Source organism: Phascolarctos cinereus, unplaced genomic scaffold (genome assembly GCF_003287225.1).
Source record: "Phascolarctos cinereus isolate Bilbo 61053 unplaced genomic scaffold, phaCin_HiC Scaffold_5;HRSCAF=322, whole genome shotgun sequence".
Taxonomy (NCBI): Eukaryota; Metazoa; Chordata; class Mammalia; order Diprotodontia; family Phascolarctidae; genus Phascolarctos; species Phascolarctos cinereus.
In genome coordinates, this window is record NW_027555958.1 from 313558475 (window position 1) to 313572275 (window position 13801).

Sequence of the window (13801 nt, forward strand, 5' to 3'; positions counted from 1 at the left end):
ACCTGAGTTTAAATCCAGACTCAGACACATAACACTAGCTGTGTGACCCTGGGCAAGTCACTTAACCCCATTGCCTAGCCAAAAAAAAAATGTCATGGAATATTATTATGATATAAGAAGTGACAAATACGAGAAGTTCAGAGAAACATAAAAAAAGATTTATATGAATTGATGCAAAGAAAAAGGAGTAAAATTAGAAAAAACAATAGATACAATGACTACAATAACAGGAAATTAAGCAGAACTCTGAGTGATCAAAAAAAAAGGAGGCTACTAGAGGAGGATGTTGTAAACATCATGTGGTCATTGTATCATTTTTACTTAAATGCCCTTCTTTGTTAGAAGGGAGAGTTTGATTATGAAGGAAGTGAGAAGGGATGGTATTTTCAGAAATGACTATGATATAAACCAAAAGGCATTAGTAACATATTACTGTTATCTTTTAAAAAGAGAATACTGAATGGGTGGTAAGAGTTTTTCCTTTGTTTCTTGATGAATATTTTCTCCCTTTCCTTTCCTCTTCCCCTTCCACTCAGGGTCTCAGCATCATGTAGACAAAGCACTTAGTTTAATTGGCAAGAAGTTCAAGGAGTTGAACCTGACCAATATTTATGCTCCTCCGCTTCCTTCGTTAACTCTGCCTTCTCTTCCAATGACCTCCTGGGTAAGTTCCCTTGACAGACAAAGGGTAGGAAACTATGGGCTGTTTTATTCTCTTTCCTCTTATCTACCTTTCCCTAAGCTGTGTGTTGGCCAAATCCAAGATGAGACCTGAACTTATGGGTCCATTTTGGAATGTTTCTACAATCAGGTAATGGTAGGAGATGGGTTGTGCTCCCTCTTGTTAGTTTCTTAGCTAAGCTACTCACATCCATTTTGGAGGGGTTGGAAAACAGTATGAGGACAGAAGCCCAGGAAAGAGGCAACGATGGGATATAGTAGCTTAAAATAATGAACATTTGAGTTTCTTTGTTTTTGTGTGTGACTCAAAGGTTCCTGTTTTTGTTTGTGCAAACATAATATATATGAAACTAAACAAAACAGAGTTGTATTAGCTCAGTGAAGTATCTTTTTAAAACCATACTGTCAAGCCTATCCTTGTATGGAGTTGAGAGTACTCACTACCATCAGGTGTGTCTATTCTGAGAATGAGTGAGACCTTTCAATTCCTAAGGAGCAAGGGTTAGCAAGGCATCCAGAAATGACTGCATTGTAAAAGCAAATATAAAATATTTAAAAAATGGGACATCTCTGTGGGCCATGATGCACTTTTCTTAGGTTACTTTCTCTTGTCTTGTACTTAGCTTTATAAGTTCTTTGTAAATCTTTTTAAAAAACAAAAGAAAACAAATTTAAAAAACTTAAATGTGAGACACTACTAGACCATAAGCCATTCTTATAAATAACACACATTGTCTCTGCTTGTCATTTTACTTTCTTTGACCAGTCTTTTCAGCAGAGTATACAGGCAATAAAATAATATGTTACTTTTCTTTTCCTTTTTTTTTTTTAACTTGCCCATGGGTAATAAGAATGTCACACATTTTTGGTAAGAGGAAGAGACATTCATCTTTACTTCCTAACACATAGGAGAAGTAGGTATTCTTTTCTCAATTTCTCTGCCCTGAGCAGCCAGCATAAGATTCCTGTCTGACATATGTTAAAATGAGTACCCAGTCTGTACCTCTTGGGACTACTCAATATTATCTGTTGGCACACTATAATTGAATTCCCAGAGTGTACTTCAGATATGCTTCTATACAGCACCCCAGATATGCCTAATCTCAGTGTTAAGAGGCTTTTGGGGCTTAGTGGGTATGAAATTTACTTGCCTTTGGCCCACAGATGAGACTCACTGCTCAATGAAAACTGTCTTCATGGGTTTTGGTTTGGGTGAAGAGATATTTCAGTTAATGGTCGTTCTACACATCTATTCTCATAACTATTGAATGCCAAGTATATAGCCAGGCTGGCTATTTCCTTGCCTGTGAGCATCCTGAACTAGCCCCCTCCCCATTGGGGTATATTTTACATTTATTTTGAAACATTACAAGTGAAAGAGAATATTTCATAAATCTAAATAGAAATATATTTTTGTAGAAATGCTCATTCATGTTCATTGTTAGCGAGTCAATGGAGAGGAAATTTAGTTAATTCATTAAATGAATATTTTAAAACTACTATTTGCAAGAAATTATGATAGGCATTATGGAGGATGCTTTGATGTATAGGTCTATTATGTGTAACCTCTATAAATCCTCTGATGTATAGAACAGAACACTGTTAGGACATGGAAAGGTACAGAATCTCAGATAAGACTTGGATCCTCCTTTCTTTTTGGAACAGTATCCTGTTTATTTTAATGGGGACCTTGGATTGGTGTTGATCTTGCTCTTAATGAAATGGGCTTCCCATGTTCTCGTCCCTCGATACTTGGAGGCATTTTTCCAGAGCCTAGGTAATTTTGATTGGAGGGTATCCCTGAAAAGTTATTCTTGGGGAGGGATTAGAGTGCCTGCATGGAAAGTTTGTTATTGTATTCTTGCTAGCAATATTAGGGGAAAGGTAGAGTTAGAAATATGTCTCTTAAAGAGAGAGGGGACATTGGTAGGATGAAGGGCTGCAGTGCAAGACTCATAGAAGTTACCATTTATATTTCGTGCCCTGTAGTACTTTATAACTAGGCATTAAAGAGAATAATTGTGGCCTGAGTGGTTGGAAAGGGCCTCAGTTGACTACAGAAATGTGCAGCATGCAGGGGCAAAACCTTCCGAATTTTCTTGGGGGATGATGAGTTGGTCTGGCTGTCAGTGTTGGTCAAATTCCAAAGCAACATTCCTTTATCTACTGTTGGTAACTGTCTAATAGGAGGTAGTAGCCCAACCTCCTAGTTTGTCCTCCTCTTCCCCTGGATTTCAGTAAGGATAAGAAAGAGACAGACAAAAGACAAAGAAAGGTAAAAAGGTTGGGGATGAGAGGGAAGGCCCCAGAGAGCAGAAGAGAATTTAAAGAAGAATAGAAACCAGGTGTCCTAGACCTGGTATATAGGATGCCCCCAAGCTAAAGACTTGGTGCTTAAAACTGCACTAAGACTTTTGGGACACCCTGTATAGGGTTGATTCTTGTTCTACCCTAATATCTTCCTTCTGGACTCCTGGTGCCATGTCCTATCAATAAAAGTGCTGCCCAAACCTACCACAGAATCTTTATATTTTAAACTTCTTAAGGAGGTCTTGAGCTGCTTAATGACCTATACAAAGTAAATTCTACTTGTGCTCTGAGAGCCCAGCTATGTCCTAGTCCCTTGACATCTTCTCCAGGGCCAGATGGGAGATCTTGAAATGGAACTTTTTTTTTTCATCTTTTCTTGGGGGAAAGTGGCACCAAGCTCTTTGTGCAGCAGCGAGGATGCCAGAAAAGGAGAGAACATCCTGGGTCGTCAGCAAGCCTACTGTGGGAGGTCTTGCTCTTGTGGCAAGGTTGGAGCCTTGGATCTTCTTTCTTGATTAGAGCTGTTTAATGAAAATATTATCTATGAGGATAAGGCATCAAATATGTTTTGGGAGGGTAAACCTTTTGTAAAAAAATTGAATCCATTTCCCTTGTCCTTATGGTGCTCAATCCATTGGAAGGGCTTATAAAAGCTTAGACCTGGGACAAATTGATTGAAAACTCAGTGTCTGAAAAAGTGAGATGTTGACTCTTCATTCTGACTATACATCTATAGCACTGCTGCCTCCCAAGTACTAAATGCTAGAGGTCTGGAACACCTGCATTCTTCAATCTATTCTTGTTTTTCTCCTTATCTTGACAGCTCATGCTCCCAGATGGTGTCACCGTGGAAGTGATTGTGGTCAACCAGGTAAATGCTGGGCACATGTTTGTGCAGCAGCATACGCACCCTACCTTCCACGCTCTCCGTAGTTTGGACCAGCAGATGTACCTCTGTTACTCTCAGCCAGGAATTCCAACCTTACCTACACCAGTAGAAGGCAAGTGCTTATCAATGATGTTCTGAGATGGTGAGGAATTGAGTGGTCCTAAGACCTAACACAGTAGGAGAATGAGAAGGAACATCTCAAACCTCTCTTGAAAATAGGAACCCTTTCCTTCCCTAATTGATAAATGGTTAAAGAATATGAACAAGCATTTTTCAGATGAAATCAAAGCCATCTATAATCATATGAAAAAAGTGCTCTAAATCACTATTGGTTAGAGAAATGCAAATTAAAACAACTCTGAGGTACCACCTCACATCTATCAGATTGGTTAGTATGACAGAAAAGGAAAATCATAAATGTTGGTGGACATGTGGGAAAATTTGAACACCAATGCGCACTATTGGTGGAGTTGTGAATTGATCCAGCCATTCTGGAGAAAATTTGGAGCTATGCTGAAAGGGCTATAAAACTGTATATACCCTTTGACCCAGCAATACCACTCACTACTAGGTCTGTATCCCAAAGAGATTTAAAATAAAGGGGGGAGGGCAGGTTCACTAGGAACCCTGCCCACTCCTATTGAAGGTACAATAAACCTTGTCATTTGACTGGAAAAAAAAATAAAGGGGGGAGGGGAGAAGACCTATTTGTACAAAAATATTTATAGCAGCTCTTTTTGTATAGTGGCAAAGAACTGGAAATTATGAGAGTGTCTATCAATTGGGGAATGGTTGAAAAAGTTTTGGTGTATGATTGTAATGGAATACTGTTGTGCCATAAGAAATGATCAGGAGGATGCTTTCATAAAAACTTAGAAAGACTTACATGAACTGATGCAAAATGAATAGAACGAGAAGAACATTGTACAAAGTAATAGCAATACTCTACAATGGTCAACTGTGAATGACTTGGATATTCTTAGCAATATAGTGATTCAAAACAATTCCAAAGGACTCATGATGAAAAATGCCATCCACCTCCAGAGAAAGAACTGATGGTGTCTGAATGCAAATCAAAGCATACTATTTTTCACTTCATTTTTTTCTTGGTGTGGATTATTTTTTGTTTGGTCTGTTTTCTTTCATAATATGACTAATATGAAAATATATTTTGCATGATTGCACACATATAACCTGTATCAAAAGAAGGAGGGGAAGGAAGAGGGGAAATTTGAAACTCAGAATTTTAAAAAATGAATGTTAAAATTGTTTTTACATGTAATTGGGAAAAAATAAAATATTATTTTAAAAAATGAAATAGGAACCTTCTGACAAGGTGTGGAGAAAATATCTGACTAAAACTTCATCACAGATAAAGAATTAGTATCAGAAAGGAATTCTTATTGGTGGTAGAATTGATGACTGAGCCATTCTTGCTTTATAGTGATAGCTAGATATAGTGGATAGAGCTGGGCTCAGAGTTTCAAAGACCCTGGGTATATGTCCCACATCTGATAGCTGCTAGCTCTGTGACCACCCTGGGGAAGAGACACCCTCTGTGTGCCAATTTGATGGGTGTGAGGTAGACCTTCTTTTGATTTAATTTGCATTTAAGGTTGTTGATGTCTTGGATTTGTCCCTTTGAAGACTGCCCTGTTCCTGTCCTTTGACCTATTAATCGCTTTCCCCTTTCTTACTCTACTCCTTGCTCTATAGTAGCTGTAATCTGTGCTGCCCCTGGGGTAGATGGGGCCTGGTGGCGTGCCCAAGTTGTTGCCTACTACAAAGAGAGTGACGAAGTTGAGATCCGTTACGTGGACTACGGTGGATACAAAAGAGTGAAAACTGAAATTCTTCGACAAATCAGGTCAGGTTACATCGCCTCGAGCTGCTTCTGATAAGGATCTGAGCCAAGATCTGTTTCTGGCAGAGCCACACAAGTTTTGTTCAATTATAAACTTTGAATCCCAGGCTAATAATCTCCCTTAGCATCCCTTGCCTAGCTGATTCTAAATAACTTTTAAAAAAGTCTTGAATGTTTAGTTTGATTAGTGTGTAGTATTAATTAGATTAACATAGATTAAAGGAGATTAACATAGTCCAAGAGGAGTTGTGGTTTTAAGTGCAGATCATTTGTTTAACTGCTTTAAATGACAGTGCTTTATAAAGTTTTTCAGTTAATCCTTGTCATGAAGTTTATCTCTCTTGCCTTAGGATATATTTCTGCCAGGGGCACCTAGGTGGCACTGTGGATAGAGCACTGGCCCTGAAGTCAGGAAGATCTGAGTTCAAATGTGGCCTAAGACACTAGTTATGTGACCCTGGGCAAGTCACTTAACCCCAATTGCTTCAAAAAAAAAAAGGATATATTTCTGCCATGCTCCCTGTTTTCTTCCTTCTTATAAAAGGGGATCATATGCTTTTAAGAGATTGTGTGTGTGTGTACATAAGTATATTGTATGGGGGTGTGTGTATATGTATGTATATATCTATATATACATAAATACATACTATATGGGGCAGCTAGGTGGCACACTGGAAAGAGTACCAGTCCTGGAGTCAGGAAGACTCATCTTCCTGAGTTCAAATCTAGCCTCAAACACTTGACCCTAAGCAAATCACTTAACGCTGTTTACTTCAGTTTCCTTATCTGTAAAATGAGCTGGAGAAGGAAACAGCAACCACTGCAATATCTTTGCCAAGAAAACTAAGAGATAGGGGTCACAAAAAAATCAGACTGACTGAAAAATGACTAAATTAGACACATGCTTGTATACAGAGGCATATATGCATATGTATACACATTGGTATGTGTACATCTGTATATATGTGTGTGTGTGTATGTTTGTATATGCATACACACGCACACAGTATAAGCACAAGCTATGCCTAAGTAAGAGAACTTTACCATGGTGCTAATTTTGCTTATCATGGGCTATATGCTAAAGTAATAAACCCTGTTCTTTTTCCCTCCTCACTCTTGCTCTCATAAACATTGTGAATACAATCAGGTCCTAATCAGTATAAAAATGAATCCCCCTGAAATAGTCATATGTATGGGAATTTGTACTATTTAAAATTAGAATTATGTAAAATATGGTCATTGGTTTTAGCCCAATGCAAATATGTAGTGTGAATTCAAATAATGTAACTATTTCAGGAGATTCATTATTCTCACTAATTGGGACCTAGCTATAAAGTCAAACACACCATTTTGAATTCTTGGATATTCTGCTCTTTAGAACACTCTCCTGTCCATTATCATTAGTATATTAATTGGAGGGGTTTGAAGAGGGAGAGTCCAGATATGTGACTTTATTAGTTTAGGGAATGCTTGTTATAGAAGCTCCTGCTACTGGTCTGTAACTTACAGTCTAAATTGTGGCTTGGGGCAAGAGGTGAGATGATAGCTCCGTGATCTCACACAGTATGTCTCAGAGGCAAGACTGGAACTAGGTCTTCTGACTAAAGGCAGCCATGCTACTTCTTATGGATAGTTGACTTAAAAAAATTAAAAAAGTCGCTTGGATCATATTTAAGTGTTTTCTCCCCCTTCAGGTTATTATCTTGGTTTTGCTTATCTGTTTCCGTGTATTTCTCCCTTCCAATAAAAAGGAAGCTCCATGAAGGCAGGACGTATTTTATTTTTTATCTTTGTCTTATGATACATTATGATAACTTGCATTTAGTAGACATTTAATAAATTCTTATTCATTTGAAGTGACTCGCATCCTAAGGGAATACTGTCCACTGGATTTCTTCTTGCAGAAAGAATTCTGCAGCAGATATCTTGTGGAGGGAAGAAGGGTCATGATAGGAAGGGATGTAAATGGGATTTTCCCATTTTAGTTACTCCCACAAGCCCTGGTTTTTCAGATTGTGGATTTATTGCCATAGACCTTGCTCCCCTAAATCAGGGCTGGGGAATTAGCCCAAGGAAGTGCCCTGTTTACTTGCTGACAGCTGGATCAGTCTGCCTTGCCAGGACCCGGCAGTAGAAAAATCTAGTGGCATAGCAAAAGGTGCAGAGCCACATGTTTTAAAAGCCAAGCCTTTCAGTTTCCCACAACAGGTTTTTGTCTCCTTTCTCCAGATCTGATTTTGTCACACTGCCATTCCAAGGAGCAGAAGTCTTATTGGATAATGTGGCACCTCTGTCAGGTAATAGATTGCCTGCTATCTTTTTTTTTCCTTTATTTTTTTCTTCCAAGTCTCAGGTGTAAATGAATTTCTCTCTAGGAAGAGTTGAAAACAGCTTTATTCATCCCAGGTACAGTCCTCCCCTTCATTCTTACCATGTTTGTGACTTTAGACTCCCCCCAATGTGAGATGTAGCTGGCCTCCTAGCAAAGCCAGATTCAACCAACCACCTCTGAGCATTTCTGTTGGTATTCATCTGTCTCAGAGATGCAGATAGGGCTGTTGGACTTGAAGTCAGGAAGACCTGGCTTCAGATCCCACCTGTTCATACTTGATGAATGATCCTGGGCAAATCGGTCCCTTCTGATACTTAGTTTTCCCATCTGTACAGTCTGAATTATCTGGATTACTATAGAGTTGTGAGAGTCAAATAAGATAATAGAGGTAAAAATGCTTTTAGAAACTTAAGGTACTGATAAATGTCAACTATTGTTATTTTACTATTGACTAAGAATCTTCAGTTCCTATATAGAGCTTTTCTTAACAACAGCAACAAAATAATTGACAATTATGATAACGAGCATTTAAAATAACACTCTGAGGTTTACAAACATCTCATTTTATCCTCACAGCAACTCTAGGGGATGTAGGTACTATTATCCCCACTTTTCAGATGAGGAAACTGAGGCTGACAAATTGGGAGTGGGAAACCTGCAGCCTCCAGGCCACATGTGGCATTCTGGGTCCTCAGGTGTGGCCCTTTGAGTCTAAACTTCACAGAACAAATCCCCTTAAGAAAAGGATTTGTTCTGTAAAACTTGGACTCCGTCCAAAGGCCACACCCAGAGACCTGGAAAGCTGTATGTGGCCTCGGGGCCTCAGGCTCCTCACTCCTGGAAGTGATTTTCCCAGGGTCACACAGCTTATAATTGTCTGGGGTCAAGTTTGGATGTGGATTCTGCAGGCCCAGTGCTTTATACCCTGAACCATCTAGCTGCTTTATCATTTCCAAGTGACCAGATTTACCAATTTACCCTTCTTTGTAGGTCTCCTTTGGGAGTTTACCTCCTTATAGAAGGAAAGGAAGACACAAACAAATGTAGCATAGGATAGATTAGAAAGTTCTAAGAATGCATAGCAGGGAGAGACCGGTTTTAGCTAAGGGCTTTAGGGAAGGCTAAATGGGCAGATCCTTACCAAGGATGGGTCTTGAAAGATAAGATTTCACTGAGGAGAGGTGGAGGTGGGGGAAGGGGATAGATTCTAATATTAGAATAGATGGAGCATGGAATAAGGAAAGGTAAGACCTGTTCTAGGTATACTTGAATTTAGCTGAATAGAAAATGGGAAAGAGAAAAAGAAGGAAGGTAGGAAAGGTACTTAAGAAAAGTGAAAAGATTGGGGCAGCTAGGTGGTGTAGTGGATAGAGGACTGGCCCCGGAGTCAGGAGGACCTGAATTCAAATTCGGCCTTAGACACAACATGCACTAGCTGTGTGACTCTGGGCAACTCACTTGACCCCAATTGCCTCACCAAAAACAAAACAAAACAAAAAAACAACAAAAAAAAATTAAAAATCAACAACCAAAAAGTAAAAAAGATTAAGAGAAGGGTACTGGATTTGATGTAAAGTCATTGATGGCTTTGAGTTGGGGCAGCCAGGGGTCAGAGTAGATAGAATGCCAGGCCTGGAGTCAGGAAGATCTTGGTTCAAATTTGGCCTTAGATACCTACTGGATGTATGATCCTGGGCAAGTCACTTAACCTCAGTTAAGTTAGCCTCAGTTTCTTCATTTATAAAATGAGCTGGAGAAGGAAATGACAAACCATTCCAGTATCTTTGCCAAGAAAACCCCAAATGGGGGTCATGAAGAGTTGGATATGACTGAGCAGCAATACCACTGGATTTGATGGTCATTGGTGGTCTCCAGTGGAGCAATTTCACTCAAATGGGAATAGATGTCAGACTCCAAGGGACAGGTCAGCCGGTGGTGAGGTGGTGTACAGACATTAAGTGCAGCCAACTCTTTTAAGAAATTGGGGCATTTAAAGGGAGGGGGAGAAGAACTGGGATGATTAAAGGAATTGGAGGTAGGGCTTTTTTATTTTTATTTTTTTCTGAAGGACTAAGGAAACCTGGGTATATTTATAGCTAATAGAAAAGACCAGTGAGAAGAAGGGCTTGAAGATTAAACTTGTGTGGCCTTGTGTGACACAGAAGGGCCCAAGAAGATGAGTGGAGATCGTTGTTTCGTCAAGTGGCAAGTTGAAGGTGGTAGTCATATTAGATGTTTTGGAACTGAATAAAGTAGAGGTTGAAGTTGTCCCAGTGCCCTGGGGATTGGACAAGAAGAAGAAACAGTTGAGAATAGATTCTGTAGGGATTGTGATAGAGGGTCAAAAAGGGTTGGTTTTGTATTGCTTTTCATAAAGAATCCTCTCTAAGGAGTAATAGCATTTTCCTTTACATAACACTAGGATTCTCTGGCCAAGAGCCTAGCACAGGCGACAGTACATCAGTATCTTTGTTTTCTCCAAGTGAGATTTTAATCTGGGATTCTCTCTCTCTCCTCTGTCCCTCTGCCCTGGCCCCTTTACTCTTTCCAAAGATGAGGATCATTTTTCACCAGAAGCTGATTCAGCAGTAAATGAAATGACCAGAGGTACACCACTGCTTGCTCAGGTATGAGTAATAGATTCTTAGTTGGAAGGGAATTTGGTGACCATCTAGTCCCATGCATATATAAACAGGATTCCCCTTTGTAACATTCCCATTAAATGGTCAGTCACCTTGACTTGAAGATTTTCAGTGAGGAGAATCCTGCTACCTCCAGAGGCTTTGAATTTCATTTTGAGATTCCTCTAATTGTTAGGAAGTTTCTCCTTTGATTAGGTCTGTCAATTTAACTTCCACCCATTATTTCTAGATTGCCCCTCTGTAGCCAAGAGGAGTGATCTAACCGCCCTCTATGTGTCAGCCCTTCAAATGTTTTGAAGACAGCTATTCAGTTTTTTTACCTTCCATTTCCCTTCTTCCCCTCCAAGCTTTTTATTTAGGTGGATCCTCCCTGGTTCTTCAACTGATTCTCATATGGCATGATTTTGGGACCCCTCACCATCTTGGCCACTGTTCAGATGTTCTCAAGATTGTCAGTTTCTTCTTCAAATGTGGTGTCCAAAATTAGATAATTTATTACAGATATCTATCTGGGGCAGAATTTAAGGGAATTACCAGTTCCCTAGCTGTGAATATTATGTCTCAGTGTAGCCTATTACGCAGCAAATAATGCAGCAAAATTAGTTTTTTGACTGCCTTATACTGTTGACTCCTGAATGATCTCACAATCCACCATGCACCCCAGACTAAATGCTGTCTGACAAGCCTCCATCATCTTGTACTTGTGTGATTTTTCTTTTAAACCTAGAGGAGGAAGATGCTTTTATTTCTTCTCATCTTACTGGATTTTGACCCAGCAAACCATGCGGTCAACATCTTTTTTCAATTCTGATTCTGTGTGAGTTTATCTTCCCAATTTTTGTCCATATGCAGATTTGATGAGTGCATCAGTGATTTGTCCAAAGTATTGATAGAAATGTTAAACTGCACAAGGCAAGCAGAGCCCCTCAGAGCATCCCGCTAGAGAGGAACCTACTGATTAATGTCTCTGTTTGAGGAGGAGACTTTCCCTTATTAGTTCATTGCACAGAGTTGGACTGGTAATCTCTAAAGATTACAGTGAGTAGTGGCTGTCTTTATCCTATGTTTCTCTCTCTCCAGGTTACCAATTACAATTCCACTGGCCTGCCTCTCATACAGCTGTGGAGTATGATTGGGGATGAGGTAATGGCTTTTGAATTTTTCTTATTGAAGTACCTTGCTATAGTAGTAATAGCACCAGACATGTTAGATTCTTTTAGAATTCTTCAAAAAATTCTTGGCATAGACTTAGCTGGTCTTGCTTTCCTACCCTTTTGCTTTCATCAGCTAAACTTTAGTGTGACCTTAACTTTTTTTTTCTTTAAGAGTGAGAGTTCATCTTGAATACCATGCACACATGCACACACACACAGAATGGGTTCATTCAAAATTCATTTTGTACATCGGTTCCTTAGGTCATAGGTGTGACTTTAGAACAACGTCAGTATATCTTGTTATCTGAAGTTTATTGTGGCTGTTGCCTTAATGACCTTTCTCTTTTCCAGGCAGTGTCTATAAACCGAACACTGGTGGAAAGAGGACTTGCTCAATGGATAGACAGTTACTACACAAGCCTTTGATACCCGCCCAGGCAACCACCTCCTGAATCCTTTTTTGCACTGTATTAGAATTGGACTTGGCACTCATGGGAAAGACTTGTTTCACATCAGAATACAAAATGTTGTCCTGCCCCAGTAATCGTCATATTTTTGGGCCATTTTGTGGTCACTTTAAGGAAACAATCTCATCTCTATGGAAAGCAGGGGTATATTTTTTAAAGCCACAAGGCAATAGCTTTACAACTCCCTAATGTGGTTTCAAACTTAAAAAAAAAATTTTAAAACATCCCACAGACTAGGGACGGGTCTTAATAAAATTAAGATACTTTCTTCTCCCCTCCTCCCCTCCAAAAGTTGTGGCTATTCCTGTTTCATGAGTACAATAGCATTTTAAGCAGAGCTATATTGCCTGCTCAAGAGAGTTTGTTGTACTTTTAAAATTCTGTGGTGTCTAGTGTTAATGTATACAGCCTGCTTCTTTAAAAAGTGGACCTATTTTACACACTCTTCTCAAGGACTTCATCTGTTGAACAATAGGAAACCAAACTTTGCAGAAGTTAGGTACAGGACAACAGCCACAATTTTGGCCTCTGGAGATTCCCGCCCCACCCCACCCCCTGCAGTGGGGCCAGGAAGGTGGGTAAAGGAGAGAACCCGTCAGACTGCCAAGCCTAATTGTAGTTTCTAACCATTTTCTATTTGTGCAAAGTTTGTAAATATATAAAGAAAAAAATCACTGTAATATTTTGTACAAGAAACACTGGGGAAGAAAGGGAACTGGGCTTTTTTTCCACCCTCACCCCCCCAATATCCTTGATCATGTAGACATGGCTCACTGTGCATAGTCTTTCCAGCTGTCATTCCCAAAGCCTCTTGGCAAGATGCTTTCTGCCCTACCATGTACAGGATGGCATGGTCAGGATTGCTGTATTGTATGGATTGAGGAATTCTTTGCTATTCTGCTGTACAGATCTGTAAAAAGTAACCAAATGGAATTAATATTGCAGTGGTGTGTCTTTCTGATTAATTCTTTGCTCTTTTTAGACTGGCAAAAGAATTGTGCAATTTAAAATTGTTAAAATAATTTAAGCTAACTTAAAACTTATATAAAAAAACACGAATTGTATCAACTTGAGCCTCTTTTCTTGAGTGAATGTAATTGCTGGAGGAGAATGATAGGGGTCACATGGGAAGCTTACGTGCAAAGTTTTTGTCATGTACCTCCTCAGTCCTCAGTTCTGCTGTGGGTACTAATAGCTTGTCTGCCCAACTTTTTCCTTGGAAAGTGGGTAAGGTCCCGTTGTCCTAAACCTGCTTATGTGCAAGCTAATGATGGTGATGATGACTCTGCTAATGAGAACAGGTAAAACAGGAGACCCAAAGGCCCAGTGAGGACTCAGCTTGGATGTGTGATTCCATTAATGGAGAGAATTCCTAAGGAGGAAGCCCCCTCTACCAAGGCGTATCCACAATAATTCTGCAACTCAAAATTTCCTTAAATGCTGATCTGACCAGGGGGTTCCC

At 39.5% G+C, this 13801-nt stretch overlaps 1 protein-coding gene across 6 annotated transcripts in view; it reads left to right on the plus strand.

Moving 5' to 3' along the window:
* The window catches only part of AKAP1 (A-kinase anchoring protein 1), a 46510-nt gene extending 33103 nt beyond the window's left edge, over window positions 1-13407 (plus strand). For 5 of the 6 annotated variants that reach the window (XM_020991921.2, XM_020991922.2, XM_020991920.2 and 2 more), the window contains 7 exons: window positions 537-664; window positions 3815-3992; window positions 5597-5747; window positions 7974-8041; window positions 10630-10703; window positions 11799-11861; window positions 12224-13407. In XM_020991921.2, coding sequence (XP_020847580.1) covers window positions 537-664; window positions 3815-3992; window positions 5597-5747; window positions 7974-8041; window positions 10630-10703; window positions 11799-11861; window positions 12224-12298 — 737 coding nt within the window. In that variant the 3' untranslated portion in view covers window positions 12299-13407. The remainder of the gene's footprint in view (window positions 1-536; window positions 665-3814; window positions 3993-5596; window positions 5748-7973; window positions 8042-10629; window positions 10704-11798; window positions 11862-12223) is intronic. The other variant, XM_020991923.2, reaches the window with a different exon arrangement.
* The last annotated feature ends 394 nt before the right edge of the window (window positions 13408-13801 follow it).